The following is a 19,222-nucleotide window of genomic DNA, read 5'->3' on the forward strand; positions in this document are numbered from 1 at the left end:
ACTTAAAGCATGAAGTTATTATATAAATGAGCGTTCACAGTTCAGAAATTTTAACAATCATTACCTGCTCCCACATAACAGTAATTACCAGGAATTTAGGAAAATAAATTTAGGGCTACAATTACAGCATTTAAGGTTTTTAACTTTCAGTGTTACCTGAGCTGCAGCTCTCCATACTTCAGCGTGTCTCGCCAACAACTCTACAGCATAAGCGGCCTTTCTCTCCAAGTCCTCAGCTTCGTGTAACAGCAGCAATTGCTCGTTCAGCAACTTTTGCACAGGCTGCAGCTTAACTCGGAGATCTTTGAGACGGTGATTTATGTCCTCCATGTAACTCTTGATCTGCTGCAGTCGAGCTTCCGCCTCCTTCGCCCGCCCATCCAGCTGCTTCCTGATTACCAGCTGGTGCCTCATACAGCCACATCTATACACGGCCAGAACCCAGCGGGACAAAGCCTCGCAGGCCCTGCTAACCTCGCGCACACACTCTGGCACAAACGTGGGGTTTGTAATTAACTGACCTAGTTGTCGCATCTGTCTGTCTGTAATGCCGTAAAAGTCAAACAATTCCAGGCACTGAGGACATAGAAAGAGCGGGATCATTGCAAGTAACAAGCAAAGAAAGTGCATCTGTAAAAAACTGACATATTTAAAAAGTATATGGTGGAACCTCTAAAGTCGAACAATTCCAAATTCAAACAAGTTTTGAGGGGCAAATATGTCTTGCGCAAACTGCTGTTCTGCGAGACGTCACAGCACGCTCAGAGTTCAGCATGCAACATGTTTTGCTTTTTCTGTGACGTTTTGTAACCATCTTCAACAAAATGTAAGACGGGAACATGCAAATAAGAGAATATATGTCAGAAGTTACATGAGGTAAGAAAGAATATTAACAATTCTAAGACTTTTAGATTATATTGATGTTTAAATTTTCCCCCAGACTTGTCAAACTTTAATTATACCCTTTGAACATGCCCTTTAATCGCTTCCCATTAATGTTAACAGTGTTTTACTATTTTAATATTACAGTGGTCAAGTTATGGATTCATTCAATTTCCATTACTTCAGATGGGAAAATGTCCAGCATCTTCAAATATGTATTGTGTGTAACCTTGGAGATTACACTGTAGTACCTTGCCAACACTGACGGTATTAGTCATGCATCAAGACAAACAATGTAATTGAATCTTTGAGTTCTGAATGAAACTTGAAAAAAAAAAAACATACCTTATACAAGTTGCATTGCCCAAAAAGTCTTTTTGCATTGTCCCAGCCAGGTGGGCGGTCAAAGAGCACACAAATGGCATCCATGACCATCACCACGCCATCGGGTGGCTCTCTGTAGTGGCGCACCTCCTCTAGGTCTAACGGGTCCAGACTTTCTAGCACGGTGAGGGCTGCCACAAAAAACGGTCTCAGCTGAGAAGAGGGAAAATAATTTCTTAGCAACTGGCATTGTCTCATTGTACACAGGTATTTCCATGTGTTTTTCTTTCATGTTCACCACTTTCTCAGATGCAGCAATCTTAGCCTCAAGAATCTCTATCTTTCTCTCCTGTGCGGCACATTTTTTTTCAGTTTTCTTAAGTAGGCTGTTCTGATGGTCTATAGCTCCTTGGAGCTCATTAGCACGCTGCAAAAAGACATACAAAGGGGCGAATGCCCATCTATAAAATACTGACATGAGTAATGCAATTTAACCATGAAGAATATTCCAGAACAAAAGACAATAACAGAATTTCAACTTTTAAGTATTATGCATTATGTTGTGCTTATACATTACCTGCTGTATCTCAGCAACCTTTCTCTGTACTCTGATTAAATCTTGTTTGTACTTCATGGCGATTATGTCCAGAGCATCCAAATGAGATAGACCAGCGTTCAGTCTATGAACATAAAATATTTATTATAGATTTTACACATCAGAACATATAAAACAGATAACACGTTTGCCTGTTAACTCAACACAAATAACATACATGCATTGACAAATAACTTACCTGTTGGTACGATCATCCAATTCCTTGTGCAGGACTTTGCAGATGTAACTAAAGTGGGAAATGAACTCCATATAGGTGTAAGGGCTGAAAGGCTGTGTCATTAGAAGGACAGATGCATACTGATATGCAGACTGATGGATGCCTGCCATTACTGCAGCCATGCCAGCCTGTGAGGAGCCTTGTATCTTGACTGAAATAATGGGGAGATACACTTATCTTACAATCATTAGTTGTTAATACAAAACACTTATCTTACAATCATTAGTTGTTAATACAAATAAATAACACTTTGGCAGTTTACCATTTTGGCCAATTTTTGTCAGGAACTGAGCTGCAACTTCCACTAAAGACTGGTTGTACCAAGGCTTATACAGCTCAACACAGCAGAGGCCCAGTGCTTTGGTCATTTGTGCCTTGATGGCAAATCACAGGAAGCTTTGATTAGAAGTCTGCTAATGGTAAACAGTATGTATTGAACATAAAACCTTTCAATGAAGTGCAACAATTTAGAAACCTTGCATTCATGGTTCCCACTGTTGGCTGTTGCAACAAAAGGCATCAACAGGAATACATGCACATCTCTGAGGTTTTGACACAAGGACCTGTGTTTAAAAAGAACGAATGCAGTTAAATAAATTTGAAAAAGCAGGTAACAATTTGCTTTCCCCTATAATTGTGTTTTATAACATAATACATTCACAGATAATCACTGCAGTACTTATAATTATACAGTAATACATTTATAAAATACAGCGGAACCTCTAAAATCGGACAGGCCAAATGTGGTTTAACAAATACTTTCTGGAAAAATGTTCCTCAAAAGTCAAACAAAGACTTAGTTCAAACCATTATCGTCAAGAAATTTGTTTTATCATATCCACAGAGCTGAAACTTATTGTGACATAGAAAAGGGTGCTGGCTGCACAGCAAAATATGATCAATGCAATCATTACATATCACAAGGCTTTATTGATTCCAGCTATATCTATAAGAAATCTTATTTTCCATTATCTGTCAGGCGACTTCAAAGGGTGAGCAGTTTTCCTTTTTTTAAATTTATTAAACAGTGATATACTTCTCTTTAAATGTCTAAGACAGTCAGGATTGTTTTTACAATGTTAGACTGTCAAGATTGTTGACTGATTGTTAAAACACTTCTAGAAAAAAATAACCAGGAAGGCAACCAGCTTCACAGAAGGGATTTGTTTGACTTTCAGGTTCCACTTACACAAACTAATGGCACGACTCAATATATAACGTACAAAATTCAACTCTTACTTGTCAAAAATCCAGCTGTCCAAGAGGAATTTTTTTGTTTTATTCACAGCAGTCACTCGAGAAACAAGCTTGGCCAGCTCCTGGTCTGTGTATAGCCCCGGGTAGGCTCTGAGGGCCACCAGTAGCTCATCCCTGACAGAGGAGCTTATATTCTCATGGACCAGGATGACAGTATAAACTTCACTGACCTGAGTTCGATTCCCGGCATCTTTTAAAATTGTGTGCAACTGGTTCTCGTTACCGGCGTGTACCTCAATCAGATGGCAGCCCGTGACATACGCAGCAAGACGCACAGTTGTCTTACGTCCTGTGTTTCTGTCGGAGGCCATTAGCACTCCATGACCTCCAGGTATGAGCAGAGCCCTAATGATATGCAACAGCTGATGCATCCGTTGTCTGTGTACAACGTATTTGGACGTAAGGGTGACGTCAATCTCCTGTTCTTTGTTGTCCTCTTTCATGTCTATGAGAGCAGACAGGTCCTGCACGAGTGCATCGATATCTCGTGGCTGATAAGAACAGTTACATTTGAATATAGAATCCTCAAAATGCTGTGGGCCATATGTCAGTTTAGCGGTAACTTCCTGCAAGTGCTTAATAAACTGGGATTGTCGTCTTGGAACTTCACAGGAATTTTTTTCCAAAAGAATGGACAATGGTTCTGTCGATGCAGTCGGTTTTGGTTCTGAAGCTGGGTCTAAGTGTGCAGTATGACTAGCAGAGCTTTGCAAAAAGATGGTGTCAAGGTAGGACTCATTAGGCAACTGCAATCTAAACTGTGCACTAGCTTCCTTGGTAATGAGTGATTCCAGTGTTTTGTTTTCGTCCTCTGAGCTGATCCGGTCACCAAATGTACGTTTGCACTCGTGCATCCACAGATGCGCAATGTAAAGCTCTGTTACTAAAGGGTCCTGACAGATAGGGGAACATTTAGATTGTAAATTTGCATCTTGTGTTTCAGTTTTTGGAAGATCAGGCCGCCACAAGCACAGTCCCTGAAACACTTTCTGCAGGTCAATATGGGAAAACATAAAACATGGCTTCTGTGGAGTGGGTTGGAAATGGTTGCAAACATCTTCATACAAGTTTTTAGTGGCTGTGATGATACAGTTCACCATATCAGTCACACTTGGGATGAGCGACATATCCTTGAGCCAGAGTTTTAGCTGAGGCGAATGAATGGACAGTATCAACTCAGTGGTTAAGCTTGGGAGCACAAAGATGGAGAACAGACGTGACAGCCTGGAGGATATCACGTTAACGTGGGGATTGTCCAGTTCAAAGATGCAACAGGTGGCCAAGTAGGTAATGGTTCCAGGACTAAGCACCTTGAAGTGGTGAGTATCACATGCAATAACCCCCGATTTTGAAATACTTTGTCGTAGAGTCTCTAAGATCTTGGAAATCTTCCCAGTCACATCTGTTAACAAGAAAATCCGATTGAACTTGTTTAGACTTCCTAAAAGGTACTGTTTCTTACTTACCACATGGCGCTTCATGCAAGTCATCCACATAAAGCAACAGCCCAGGATGGTTGCTCATCACACCCTTGGTGTTTTGACAGGTCCTCTGGTGGCTAATTCCGCACAGCAAATGCCGCAAGTCTGTGGGACCCCGCATAGAACTAGCAGGTAGTTTAATGTGCGGCTTATCAAAACGCAGCAGGGTGTTACACACGGTAGTTTTTCCTGAACCTGGCTCTCCTGCAAGCAACACTGGCTGGTTTGCCTCCAACATGACGGTCAGCAGACAGGTATACTTCCAATACTGTGTAAAAACATGGATATTCTAGTTAGCACATTCCCATTTGATATTGTATTGACCTGAATATATATATATATATATAACTATTATTCCCATGAAAAAAATCTGAAAAAGACTGGTTGCCCTATATTTGGATTCTAGGAATTTATACATGGCACCAAACAACCCCAAGCGAGTCAGAGCTTTTCTACTAACACACCAGTGATATGGAGAGATGTGGACACGACACAGAGACACACTTGAAAAAAGTGGCTCAAAGATTGGGCAAGTTAGTTTGGCAGCGTTACGATGCCAATTTTAAGATAATGGTGGTCGATAAAACAGAGTCATCAAACAACTGTCCAGTAGATAACAAAATATTATATTACCAAATGAGTCTGACATACTGCACTGGAATAGACTGATGCCCCGATATTTTGGACTGTTGTTCACCCAGGTAAGCGAGGGGTCATCTTATATTCAAAGACATCTTACATCTGCGTTAATACGGTAAATGTCTTTCATCGACAGAATGAAAAGAACAAACCTTGGGAGTGATGGACTTTGTCAACATTGTGTTGTTGGAGTATATCCTGCTGTCAATGCTAAAGAAGAACTCAAACACAGTCCCTTCATCTGGAAACACAACCTTATATCGACAATTAACAAGCTCTTGGCGGGCAACAACGTCAAATTGTGGCCAGAGTCTGAAGACAAACAAACAAAATATGTTAAAGACAATTAGTACCGTAATTTCCGGTCTGTAGGCTGCTACTATTTGATGCCTGTGGCTTATACAGTGATGCTGGTAATTAATTGCTAAAACAACTACAGTTCCCATCATGCTTAGATTGGTGCTTCAGGAAGTAGTGAATTAGATGAGTTAAGTGGATGCTCATATCATGTTTTACAGTCTTATGCAGTGACTGTGTTTTGACCTGAAGAATCTTAAGTTTGATCAAGAGTAGAATTACTACAGCTTTCCGACTGCTTGGACAGTGGCAGATGAAAAAAAGAATCACATCTCACCATAGGAGCTAACAAGTGATGCTGGGAACATTGAGTGGAGGTAGGATTGCAAGGTTTATAGTGTCTCAAAAACTCCACTATCACCAACGGGTTTCGAAAGGCTGGACTACTGTGTGATCAAGAGGACAGCTTAAGCTAAACAGATCATTTGCCTGGAGACGTAAGTGACACGGAGAGTGACAACAGGGGGACTCCGATCGGTCAGCCACTTATCAGTATCGACCAATTTCCGTGAAAAATCACGAGATCGGCATATGCCGATAAATGCCTTTCAACACCGATCACAAAAGCCAATCACCTGTAGCTAGCACTATTGCATTCTGCAGCAATCCTTCGTGCAGTGTAGTGTCTTGTCTTTGGCAGCGTCATCCTCCCATTTTCCCCTCCCACAAAACAATAACAATCATGTCTGCTTTGTGGAACTTAACTGCCAACACATGCCACGGAAATTATCTTGCGGGGGTGTAGCATGTTAAAAAGCCTTAATACGGCATTTGAAGAATGAATAATTGACGGAGTATGGTGAGTTTTGGAGGCTCACGTTGTGATCATCATTCAAACGGCAGCCAACGCAGCCATGTAGCTAACATTCATGCGTATGTGTGTGACAGTCAGAAGGCTAAGCTAATAACCCGAAAAATAATTGAATTCATCTGCCGAGATGACCAGCCTTTCTCAGCAGTCGAAGACACAGAGTTCGCCAAGTGCTTTCTCACATACTTGGAAGTTCCACCAATGTAGTCTCACATCCAAAGTCCTTAAAGAAGGCGTGTCATCCGCTGGAAATTTCAGCAGTGACATATGTTCTCTTCAAAAAGAAAGTCGAATATGTTTTTGTCTACATTAAGGTGATTTTATGGTTCCTTTTTTCATATCATATAGCCAGTAGCTGGGGTGCAGCTAGGAATTCTGTGTCCCTTGGAAAAAAAAAAAATCACATTTGACTTATTTTTAGACAAGACATGTCACTGAAACATCAGGTGACCACTCTTGAAGAAGATTGCTAGTCAGCAGTCGAAACTGTCCGGTATGAAAAACCAGCCAAATCTGGTCTGTAAAAAGAACTGTTTAGAATGAATGAATGAATGAATGTTTTCAGTGTATTTTCCAGCACACTTAAATGTAGCAAATTGTACATTTAAATTAGAATTACTAAGTGAGTGATAATAATATCCACTTCATGTTTTATCTTCCTGTTTATTTACACACACACACACATTATTGTGATGTTCGGAGTGTCCCTGAATGCATCTTGCGTTCTTGTAATGAGAATGAGGACGTGTTCTTCCCAGGATCAACGGACTAGAGATGTGTGTGAGTTGGAGATATATAAAGTATATGGTGTTGGAATTGTACTGCTGTTAATGTGTTGAGGTCAGAATCAAGTTATAAAAGAGCATCGGACTGTGTGTGACTGTGTGGGGAAACTCCACTGTGTCTCTCTCTCGTATGTCTGCCGTCATAACAGAAGCCTGTTTGCTTTGGTGCGCATGTGTTAATTAAATTAAATTAACAATTAACGAGTTATTTTTGACAACCCTAACCAAAAATCTTCTTGTTTAACATCTTTCTTTGTACTATATATTCCATGTTACAACGTGGACACCTGTGGGTTATATACACTGGTGCGCTCTATAGTCCGGAAATTATGGTATATGGCAAGAAACATTAGCATAGTTCACAGAATGATCTATAAAAAAAAGATGATCTACCTTGAATGAAGATTCCCACCGAATCCCCAAACATAAGCCAGGAGAAAAATCTCTTTGTTTATTGTGAAATCTGCACCTGGAGAGTCATCAAAGGCATATCTGCTGGTAACAATGATTTACAATATTTCTAATTATAACTGCATATACAGTATTTTTAAAGCTGGCCACTATACCTCCTGAGTCTTTTTGCTCTTCATCCTTTTTCAGCTCCTTGGAAAAATGCTGCAGGAGCGCACGCAGGATTCGAATGAACGACATGATTTCCGTCAGCCCATATGTGTAGGATTGTCCTTTAGTAGAAATCCCATTCTTCTTCAGTGCCCTGAGAGTGCTTGAGAAAAGATCTTCTGCCAACTCAGTCCACATTTTCAAAGTCTCTTGATCCAGAATGTGTCTGTAATAGAGCAAATCCATTTCGCTCTTCCACACGTCTTTCCAAAGATCAGTGCCGGCGAAATGAATGAGGCTGCAGTGGGTCATTGCAGAGGGGCTTGCGTGACTAAGGTCAGTGGTTTCCACGAGTAACTTGAAGTGTGACTGGGATGGCACCAGTGTTTCACCAGATGGTAGGGTTAAAGATGGTTCCTCATAATTGCTCAGTATGCCCATGTGATCAAGCCAGCCGGGTTGACCCACTGGCTTACCATCCATTACAAGCCATTTCTCTGCTTTGGTTTTATGATTTAGACTCTTTCCATCTAAATTTCCAGGCTTATGTCTTCCTGAATCTCTCAATGCCTTGGCCATTGCTCCATCTTGCCACCCTATTTTGTCAGAGAACCTGCCAAATAGCTCCTCGTGAGACAAGGCATTTGGAAATAGAACCACAGTGTTGACAAAGCTCCAGTTTATAGCAGAGATTTGCTCTATACATGGGTTATCCGTTTTAAGCATGCTCTTACCAGAGATATGATCTGTTTTGTCTGCCAGTTTACTGAGGGCTCCCGCCAGAGTATTGTAACAAGTTGTTTTTCCACTCCCAGAGGGTCCGACAAGTATAACTGCCTGAGAGAATCTCAAGGTTTGGTAGAGTGTAAAAACCTGGCAAATTATTTCTGAGTTAGACTGACACAACTGCTGTTCTAATTCGTCTTTCACTGCCTCTTTAAGTCCATAGTCTTGTTCTTCCTTTGTATATTGTAGGATGAAGGGAAGCTGACAAGCTATTGGAAACATGTCTTTGAAAATGGAGTTGAATTGTGATGCTTTCTCAGGTACGTAAATAATTTGCGACAAGACTGAATGAATCGCTTTGACAAAAGCTATCTCCTCCAATAATCTGGGTATAATTGCTTGTTGTTGATCCTCGTTAAACTCCTCCACATTGTCATTTTCTGGAGATGTAAGAACAGCTTGTATGACCAGAGACTGTCTACTCTTACCTGAAAATTTTGGATCCAGAATGATTTCTTTTAATTGTTTTTTAGAAGCAGACAAGATACTCTGCAAAAGAACAAGGTGACCACCCTGGCCTTGTGCATTGAAGTCAGGCAGACAAAGGCAGTCCTTGGTGAAGCTGATAAGAGACACCAGACGCTGGCTTAAAGACTTTGCCTCTGTAAAACCAAAGGAAGTCAACATTACCTCTGTAATGATCCCATAATTGGGATGGATTAATGCCACGGGTCTTGTTGAAAATCGCAGACTTTGTGAAATCTCAGAGGTGTGTTCCTTTGATGATATGAGAACACATCCATAGTTAGGGCTAGCAGTAATGTTTACCCCTGAAAATACGATTTCTAGATCAGTCTTTTCCTGCTTTTTCACCCCTTGTTTCTTCTGTCTTGACAATCCAGAAAGACTCTGGTAAATTTCTTCTAGCTGTTGAGCCAATGATGCTTGGACACCTTGAGGCAATAGGTCCACAGAATCCAGCACAAACCACGCTCCAGTCAAAAGAGCACCGAGCAACATCTTTTGAAAAATATCACGCGCCATGTTTGGACAACAGTGTAGCATCACAACGAGCCGCCCCAGTGCTTTCCCTAAATGGACTACAGTCTTTGTCTTTCCTGACATGCGAGGTCCACTTACAAATCCACACCGATAACACATCACAGCGAGGAGAATCCCCATCATCCCCTGATCTGTGCAGGGGGTATGCACCATTCTCCAGCACTCTGGACCAAAATACTCATAACCATATTGGAGTCTATAGTCCATAACATGCACATAACATTGTGGCTCATCAGTTTCTTTTAGACCTGGATCTTTTGAGGTGGTACAATACTTGAGGGAACTTAGCCACTCAAAAGAGGACTCTGGAGGACATTGTACCTGCATGAGTTGTGTTAGCTGCTGTGCATGCTTGATTGTAAGGAGCACTAACATACGCAAGCATGTCATTGTATACTTTGAAGACCCTGTATCTCTAAGATACTGACACAGATTTTCCAGTTGTGCACAGTTTAATCTTTTGATAGTACTCAGCTTTACTGCGTTTGATTCCTGAAACGCCAGATGAAGGACACGGTACCATGTTATTTCCACCACCACAAGAAGACACTGAAGGGGATATTTAGAAGTCAGATCCAGCAAAGGTAATCCATTCCCATGACCTACTTGGCTATCATCACATGCAGAGTTTTCGATGGATGGATCCAGTAGTTTTTGTTCATCAGCACATTGCTTCATGAGTTGTTTCATGGTGAACTTGAGTTGTTCCTCAAACATACTGAGCCAAAGCAAGGGATTGGTATTCAGTTCCAAAGGAGAGAGAAAAGTAATGTGCTCCTGGAGACTGCCAAAAACCCCAAGTACCCTCTTCTGCTTGTGGCAATCACATATTGCCTTCAGATCTGTTGTATTAGATGTTTCTTCCACTTCAAGACACTGTACCCCTTTAAAGAATTTCCGCACAAAAGGTAACAGAGAGGTAGGTGTCACTTTTACAGACAGCAGTTGCACTACTTCCCCGTCGCTTAAGAAGAAGAGTCTTGGATAGGCGCTGCAGAGAGAATGAAGGTAATTGGCTATCTGGTTGGAAATAGCCTCCATTATCGAAAGGCCATCAATGAGAATTTGGCTAAGGCTTGCACCATGGAATTTGTCGTTGGTCGTTTTGGGACGAACAAGGTTCAAGACATTGGGGTGATTTGAGATACAATGCAGCATAGTCTTGAAAGTCTTATCCACTGATTTAAATTGTGCCAGCTATGAAAAAAGAGAGAAGCATCTTAATTAAAGACAAGCTACCGTTGTATCTTGTAATCACACTGGCACATACCAGATCCCATCTTTGAACACCCAAGGATGTCTCTTCAAAGGTATTTGACAAGAAGATCCATTTTTGCTGATAGATTTCAAAAAAATGCAACAACTTCTCTGTAGAATGGAAAGCAGATGTTAATTCTTAATATTCACTCTTTACTAGTATAGATTCTGCTATCTATTGTTGTTGTGGATACTTACCAAGATCTTGTAGTGAGTGCATCCACTCTTCTACCTGCAGTCTGAAGTCAGCACTGTGCCGGGACTTTTGCATGTTTGTCAAAGTCATCAAATCATGTTCTATGTCAGTGAAGATAATTTCCAAACCTGATTGTCGTGAAGCATAATAAACAAATCAAGTTAGCATGTGGTGGCTTTTACTTTCAGTACTGCATTATGAATTTCCTACCAATGAAGTCTTACCAATGAAGATTTTGACATCACAATAGGTGTCAGAAGTGAGATCCTCTTCTGATACCTCCCGTTCACCATTATGACGACAAGGACCTGTTAAGTTATGCAGCTGGAACATTCTGTTTATCCATTCCTCTTGAATTTTTTGGAAGGTCTGTTCCATTTCATACTCATGTTGTGCATCGCTGCATATCTGAAAGATTTTAGAAGAACAGTACTTTGATCTATTATGATATTTGTCAAAGACTTCTTAAACTACTGACTTCATTAAACTCTCTCCCACCTTGTTGATAAATTTCTGGTGTACGTCAAACCGCTGATAAATCAGCTGAGCAACAGTCACGTTTTTATCAGAAGCACGCATTAGCCCAACGCCTGTCACATAGAATGAATATTATCCTTTTCACAGAGCGGTTCTACAATGCAATTTTGGTTCCAACTGACCTTGGAAAAAACTGTTCCTGTGTTTTGGTTTGATTGGAGGGCTCAGAAACCTGGCCAAGACATTAAACTGACGGTTTAAATTTTCAAGATTTTCTGAAGTCTCCTGCAGCACTGCATCGTCAGCAGGTATGGTGTTTGTCAGAGTTGCAACTTGCTGCTGCCACTGGGAAATGTTCTCTTGAGATTGTGATACATCAAGCTGATAGAAGAATAGTTTTAAATGAGTTTTAACAGTCATGCACAAAACAGAAATATTGGCTTTTATGGTTGCTGCCTTGCTTTTACCTTGATGAAGAGCACCTTTTTCCATCCATGTAAACGTCGTCTATATAGCGCTATCAGCTCCCAAAGCTCCTTACGGGCGGTCAGCTTATTAATGTCTGTCAGATCCGTCAAGTCCACTGGATTTTCTAATGAGATGTGGAAAAACATGCATGTCTTTTTTCTCCACATACATTGCGAGAATGTTGTATAATGCCAACCATTATACTGAGTAGTACAGCGATTCATTTTTCCTGACCTTGGATGACTTCTCCAGTCTGGCAAAGTTGCTCCAGATTTGCTGTGATAGTCTCCACACGCAGACACATGTAGTTCAATTCGGAGGCCAGCTTGTCAGCGTTTTGCCTTGGATCAAGGAATGGCCCAGAAGTAGCCTTACAGACCATACTTTTGAGATCAGAAGCCAACAATGGGAACATTGTGTCCAACGCATTAGCCACAGTAGGAACACGGGAGAACACATTGCTTTCTGCTTGGTTTAAGTGGGAGTAATAGCTATTCCATATGTCCACCATCTAAATAGAAAGCATATGATACACATTGTATTATAAAAGTACGAAACGTCCATGATAAATACAGTATGTACAATTGATTGCACTGTCTTCACTTTAATGCCAACAGACCTTTTGCTCCAAATTCAGCCCCTGGGTAGTCATTGCTCTATAATTCTGGCATATATTGTCCCGAAGAGACTGAACATATTCCAAACGTTTCTGAGTTTCTGCCAGCATGTTCATAGACTTCCACACCTGTGGACATATTTGGTTATGAAACATCTTTTAGCCATTACACATGTTAAAAGTATAATCCATTTTTGGTGATCCAAATAGGGAAGGTTTATTGTTGGTAATGTACTATACACACCTGATATAAATTTTAAGACCAGTTGAAAAATTACAAGAATTTACATTTGTAGAGCTTCAAAATGCAAAATGAAGAAATCGGAGTGAGTAATAGGCTGAAATAGGCTCTTCATCAGTTGATCAAAAGTTTAAGGCCATAGCTCAAAAACAAAAAACAAAACCCCCCTAAAATATAAATACATTTTTTAATCACCTAAAACATTTGTTTCGGCATGCTTGATGCCAGTGTTTCTAGGAAACTAGTGGGAATGTTGTTCCAGGTGGTGAAGATGGCTTCATGGATGGTATTCACTGTCTGGAACTGATGTCCATTTTTGTAAACTTCCCTTGCCATCCATTCTCAAATGTTCTCAGTTGGATTCAGATCAGCGGAACACACAGGATGGTCCAAAAGAGTGAGGTTATTCCTCTGGAAGAAGTCCTTTGTCAGGTGGGTATTTTTAACTGCAGCGTTGTCCTGATGAAAAACCCAGTCATTACCACACAGATGAGGGCCTTCAGTCATGAGGGATGCCCCCTGCAACATCATCACATATGCATCTGCCGTTTGACGCCCATGCACAAGTTGAAGTTCCATTGTTCTATTGAAGGAAAAAGGACCCTAGATCATGATGGCGCCCCCTCCACTGTGCTGTGTGGAAAATATCTCAGGTGGGCTCACCTTCTCATGCCAGTAACGTTGGAAGCCATCAGGACCGTCAGGGTAACATTTTTTCTCATCAGAGAATAAAATGTTCTTCCACCTTTCAATGTCCCATGTTTGGTGCTCTCATGCAATTTCCAAACTGGTAACTTTGTGAAAGTGACAAAGACAAAAGAGACGTTTTTGTTCTTAATAAATTGCTTAGTCAAAAAATGTTTTGTCTCACTCCCATTTCTTCTTTTTGCATTTTGACGCTCTACTTAGAACCTCCTTAACTCATTCAATACCAAAGATGTACAGTCAAACCTGTCTTAGCAGCCACCTGTCTATAACGGCCACCTGCCTATAGCGGCCACTGAAAAATCCCCCGCATAAAATTTGCGTGTTGGAGACCCTGTGTATAGCGGTCACCTGTCTAAAGTGGCCAGCGGCCACCTATTTTGTATCCCTTGGTCAATATCTGACCGCATATAGCGGCCAAAATAACGACTCAAGCAGAAGCTTTATGTGACGGTCACCTGCTGCTGCGCCCCGTTTTCTCGCTCTTTCTCTCTCTCTCTCTCTCTCCCACAGCTAGGCGTGCAGCAGAAGCAGGGACAACTGGACACACCGGCAGCTAATTAATCCTTCCCCTACTTAACTCGGAGTAGGGGCAGCTGTGAGACGCCAGTTTCTTCCATGACAACTCGGTCTACGCACTCGCGGCACACCAAATCGCTCAAGCCCTTCCAGATTCGGCGTCTCCACAGCTGGGTATTCCAGTTGTCCCTTGACCTAGCCTTTTGCAAATTCTCTTGTGTTTTTGAACCTTTTACCCTGGGGCTCCACAAGCTGCGGACCCCAGCGCCTTCAGTTCACTCCTGTGATTACCTCCACGCTGAAAAGCAATTAAAGAACTGCCATCCACTTACCTTCCTTCGGCATTCTGTGGTCCTCCGCACACGCATCCGTAACACTTTATGCACGAAAAATAATAAACTCATATTTGAAAAACGAAACATGTAATAATGTTTTAAATGTGAAAAGATTATATTAAAACTTTTTTTATTAAAACTAAAATTTTCTTCAAAAAAGTTTAAGATCAGCCAACCAAATCCAAATTCAAAAACAAAATATTAAAAACAAACATAACAAAAGACAATACTAGCACAGCTTCTAATCACAGACATGTCTATTGTGGCCACTTTTGCCGTTTCCCTTCAGCGGCCGCTATAGACAGGTTTGACTGTATTTATACGTTTTCATAAACCCGAACGCCCGATCCCAATGACGTAATTATACGTTAAGAGGCAAAAAGAGGTGATGACTGCAACTGCACACTAATGGATGTCACATTTAGAGCAGTTTAAAGCCATAAAAACGGCCACAAGGTGGAACTTGGCATGTGAATTTGAATGGAAAAAAAATACATGACAGCAAGGAGGAAGTGGAAGAATGTGGAGGAGTGTACTCATTTGAGCCAGAGTAAACATATAAGATAAGTTTACGTTCATTTAAACAGATATTTATGTAAGTTTATCTTCAATTATAGCAAGATCCGGTACTCGCGAGAGTACCGTGGGAGACTCGTACAATTCGCTCTGGATGTGAATGCGTCGCTCGCCAGTGTAGCTGGTCACAGCCGCTCGTCGCCACCCGTGTGCAGGGTTTACTACGCGTTGGCAATGAGTCTTCGGCAATCGCAGTTGTTTGTTGCCTCCCATGTGCGGCACCCATTACACCTAGGTGCACCACCATAAACTACCCGGGCGGCACTTCCGCTTTCCGTTTTTTTTTTTTTTTTGGTCCGTCAGCATTGATTATTGACATTTATGAATCGATTAATAATCGTCAATATCCGCACTGCGATGCATCTAAGAATTGATTATTTCCCCTACCCCTATGTTCTACTGCTGATTACTAAAGAACGGAAAAAGGTAGAAACAAACTTTTTTTCTGACAGGAGTCTAACCTTTCCTTGGTAGGTTCCATGTTTATATAGCCATAGAACATAATATTTTGTATGCCTTGATAGATCAGTCAAAATTGTCTAAAATGGCCGGTACTGAAGGGGTTGTCGTTGGCTGGGATTAAATGAGTTAAGATCCAACTGTGCAAAATGTAAATTCTTGAAATTTTTCAACTGGTCTTAAATATCGGAGTGTATAGATACAGGTAGCGTCCATACCATATCGGCGTATTTTGCGAAGTCATGCAAGTCTTTGGGCTCCATCCTGAGATCGGTAATAGCTTCCTCCAAGTCACACAAGAAACTTTCTGAATGCAGTTTCATTTGCTCAAATACCTGTTCCTGTACTTCCGTTTCAATCAAAGTCAACTGCTGCCCTGGGAAGCAAAAACAGTAAAGGATGCAGGAAAAATGTTGGTTATAGGATTTCCTCAAATTGTCACTTCCACTCTAATAAAATCCATGGCCCAATTAATAGCCTAGTGTGTCCTCCACTTAAATAAACACCTCACCCTAAATAGATGCCTCTATTTTTTTCTCAGAAAAAAACAAACTTTATTTTACACTGGTTGACAGCCTATACAGAAAAGATGGCATCTGTAAAGGTGAATGCTGCTGTATGTAGGGCGAAACATTCAGACTGAAAAACTGCTAAATATTTCAACACTGACCTGAAAAAAAGAGACTTCATAAAAGAACAATATAGTATTTATATTTTACGATACATTTAATATGGTAATACATGTAATTTTAATTAAGTGCCACCACTTTACTTTTTAATTTTTTTTTTTCAAGAATTATATTGTTTGTCATTTAATATTACAGTGTTCCCTTACTGCATCGCAGTACACCTTTCCCAGAATTTTTTTTGCGCTTCTTTTGTTTTTTTTATTACAGCGTATGAACGCTGCTGCTGGCCGAGGCTGGTGCTTTAAGAAGAACTGCATTCTAGGAAGTTGAGTGACTCTCTCTTTCTCTCTCTTCCCTGTCTCATCTGTCTGCACCGCCCATTGTTTTCTCCGTCCTGACTCGCTGTCGACCATTGTCAATCAATTTTGCACTGCCGTGTCTCCTGTGTCATCGCTACAGTACAGTGGAACAGCGCCAGGACAAAGAGGCACTGTTACAAGAGTGAAATACGCATGAGTGAAATTTGAGTGTAATTTCTTGTGTCGGACCTGCAGGTTGATCACTAAATTCAAACTAAGGTTTTAACTTTTTTGAGTGTTTAAACAAGAGAGAAATCTGAGAAAATATTATTGCCTGTCTGAGAAAAGTGTATAAAGCCTATGGTGAGGGGTTTTACAGCCTTAAAACATATATAATAATTGTAAAAAAAAAAAAAAAAATGAAGTTGGCTACTTTGCAGATTTCACTTATTGCGCGCTATTTTGGGAACCTATCCCGCAATAAATGAGGAAACACTGTATACTAAAACTAATTGTATACAAATACGGCCACCTCCCTAATAATAATTGCCCTAATAGTCACCCTGTGCTCTCTGAAGTTGAGTACATACCAAAGCTGAATATATGATTAATCTAGCTATTCATGTGAACCAGTGTCTGTTTGATCAAATATTCATATCTGTCAAGGAAGTGGGTTTCATTTGCTTACCTAGATGTTCCTTCAAACGGGAGCAGTGGATGATAAATAGTTGGTTGGAAGTCGAGATCAGTGAGGGGACTGTGTGAACTCTTTCCATCCAGTGGCGTAGCTTTTCAATCAGCTCCTGATACAGTGTAGCAGGTTGACCTTTCATGTTCTCCAGAGAGGTTGGACTCCACTGGGTGAGGAACACATGGACGTCCACCAACCACTTGTTACACTCTAACTGCTGCTGCATCTCTGACTCTGCTTCCTGTCCAAAAGGGAAACAATGCTAAAATGTGTTCATTCTGGAAAGAGAAATGGAGACATTATTTTATTGCTTGCCTGCATCAGCTCAGCCTGCTCTCTGCAGACGTGTTTGGAAACATCATTTATGGCGATGTGCCACACAAGTTGTTCTTTGGATAGACGGTAGAAGGAACCAGGTATCCTATGGCCCCGCAGAGCCATCCTGGTCCAGTTAGGGCGCTGTTCTCTGATCCACTGACAGCAGCTATAATGTGTGTGACCAGGCATTGTGTCCTGTATTTCACCTGGGAATGTGAGACACATTAGGAGACTAAAGCAAACTGGAAATTACAAACATTTGTGCACGCTTCACACCATCAGCCGACGCATTGACAATCAAGACACTAATGAAGTGAATACTAGTTGTAATACTAGTTGTAAAGTTGCATAGTACAGCATCTTATAGCATATACAGGAGAGTGCAGTACATGTGTTGCTATAGCAATTCTATAATGAACAAATACGGACAACCATCACATAATAGCATGAGAAAGTGGGTATTGTCATTCTAGGTCAGACCTGCACCAAGGCCGAAATGTTGATGACGAAAAGTCAGACGGTACCATTACAATTCTGGATAGTTCTTTTGACCTAACCTCTAAAGGTTATGAGCACCTATTATAGCAATGTGATGTAACTAACAATCATTGCGTTCTTTCCATGACATTGCCTTTGAAGAAGAAAATCCCAGATTCTGACAGTGTTTGAAGAAAAATAATTCCCTTCCCAAAATTAGCTGCATTTTGTTTCTTGCCCAAAGCCTGAGCCCTTCCCAAAACTAGCTGCATTTCGTTCTCGCACAAAGTCTGAGATGCTATCACAGGCTGTAAAAATGTGTTTTATTACTTTTTACTGTTGAATAACATTAATGTGAATAACACCCAACATGTTTTGTGGGACAGAAAAAGATACCTAACGAGTCACTGAAAACAGGAGATGGACTACAGCTGAGGTCAGGTGTTTTGTCCTGACAACCAAGGCTGCTGCTGTTGACCTCCAGGAAAAATCCACAAGTGTCACACATCTAAAAGAGAGAGCATGAGATTTTTTATGAACTTTGTGTATGTTTTCATTTACATTAATGTAATAATGTCAGATAGTGTCAGTTTCCATTAGATTTACAAACTGGGGGACTTGAACAGAAGCCACAAAACATGACGTCAGCATTGATCACTGTTTATTATTTTGATTTAAACATGCACGGCACCTGGCATATGGAGTCAGCAACACTCTGAAGTGCCTGACTGACGGTTTCTTGGAAGAGATGTAAAGGTGGGTCAAGAGACAGCTGACTGTCATCACTGAAACACAAGTCAGTTTGGAAAAGGCATCCATCCAGAGATGTTTCTCTCTGACAAATACGAAAAGATTCCTTCATCATTCTGTCCCACTGAAATGAACCAACTCTCGCTATTCACCTTCAGAACGTCAAGGAAGGACGTGGTGTTATGTAGGATGATGGTAATGAGACTCTGCACGATGATTTGATCGATGAGGGTGGCAAAGTTCCCCAGCTTCTGCATGATGCTCTCGGCGCGCGCAAACTCCCTCTGCAGCTCATGCAGGTGAGCCTGATGTAGGTGAATGGGTTTGCAGCAATGGTGTTGCTTGTCGGCATACTCCAGGTGCAGCTGCAGCTCCTGCTGGGCCTTGAAACTCTCCTCTTTGGCCTGGAGTAAACATTTGGAACAACATATGCCACAACTTAATGGACTCTCTCCATCATGCATTCTTTCCAGCCCACTTTACACGGGCTT

General features: G+C 41.1%; 1 protein-coding gene across 11 annotated transcripts in view; it reads right to left on the bottom strand.

Moving 5' to 3' along the window:
• Window positions 1–19,222, bottom strand: part of LOC129182705 (dynein heavy chain domain-containing protein 1-like) — a 36,467-nt gene that overhangs the window by 13,178 nt on the left and 4,067 nt on the right. For 5 of the 11 annotated variants that reach the window (XR_008570682.1, XM_054779137.1, XM_054779138.1 and 2 more), the window contains 26 exons: window positions 18,884–19,135; window positions 18,673–18,816; window positions 18,378–18,489; window positions 17,502–17,710; window positions 17,184–17,427; window positions 15,786–15,943; window positions 12,736–12,861; window positions 12,351–12,627; window positions 12,116–12,240; window positions 11,831–12,029; window positions 11,670–11,761; window positions 11,396–11,579; window positions 11,174–11,299; window positions 10,989–11,086; window positions 7,936–10,915; window positions 7,763–7,838; window positions 5,569–5,728; window positions 4,763–5,045; window positions 3,279–4,698; window positions 2,515–2,602; window positions 2,302–2,413; window positions 2,001–2,190; window positions 1,784–1,886; window positions 1,505–1,633; window positions 1,228–1,419; window positions 157–576 (listed from right to left, as the gene is read on the bottom strand). Coding sequence is in view for 10 of the 11 variants with exons in the window: in XM_054779137.1 (XP_054635112.1) it covers window positions 157–576; window positions 1,228–1,419; window positions 1,505–1,633; window positions 1,784–1,886; window positions 2,001–2,190; window positions 2,302–2,413; window positions 2,515–2,602; window positions 3,279–4,698; window positions 4,763–5,045; window positions 5,569–5,728; window positions 7,763–7,838; window positions 7,936–10,915; window positions 10,989–11,086; window positions 11,174–11,299; window positions 11,396–11,579; window positions 11,670–11,761; window positions 11,831–12,029; window positions 12,116–12,240; window positions 12,351–12,627; window positions 12,736–12,861; window positions 15,786–15,943; window positions 17,184–17,427; window positions 17,502–17,710; window positions 18,378–18,489; window positions 18,673–18,816; window positions 18,884–19,135 (8,499 nt within the window). In the remaining variant the exon portion in view is untranslated. Of the gene's footprint in view, window positions 1–156; window positions 577–1,227; window positions 1,420–1,504; window positions 1,634–1,783; window positions 1,887–2,000; window positions 2,191–2,301; window positions 2,414–2,514; window positions 2,603–3,278; window positions 4,699–4,762; window positions 5,046–5,568; window positions 5,729–7,762; window positions 7,839–7,935; window positions 10,916–10,988; window positions 11,087–11,173; window positions 11,300–11,395; window positions 11,580–11,669; window positions 11,762–11,830; window positions 12,030–12,115; window positions 12,241–12,350; window positions 12,628–12,735; window positions 12,862–13,168; window positions 13,316–15,785; window positions 15,944–17,183; window positions 17,428–17,501; window positions 17,711–18,377; window positions 18,490–18,672; window positions 18,817–18,883; window positions 19,136–19,222 lie in introns of those variants that run through there. The other 6 variants (XM_054779139.1, XM_054779140.1, XM_054779141.1 and 3 more) reach the window with 6 other exon arrangements.

This window comes from Dunckerocampus dactyliophorus, chromosome 6 (assembly GCF_027744805.1).
Source record: "Dunckerocampus dactyliophorus isolate RoL2022-P2 chromosome 6, RoL_Ddac_1.1, whole genome shotgun sequence".
Classification (NCBI taxonomy): Eukaryota; Metazoa; Chordata; class Actinopteri; order Syngnathiformes; family Syngnathidae; genus Dunckerocampus; species Dunckerocampus dactyliophorus.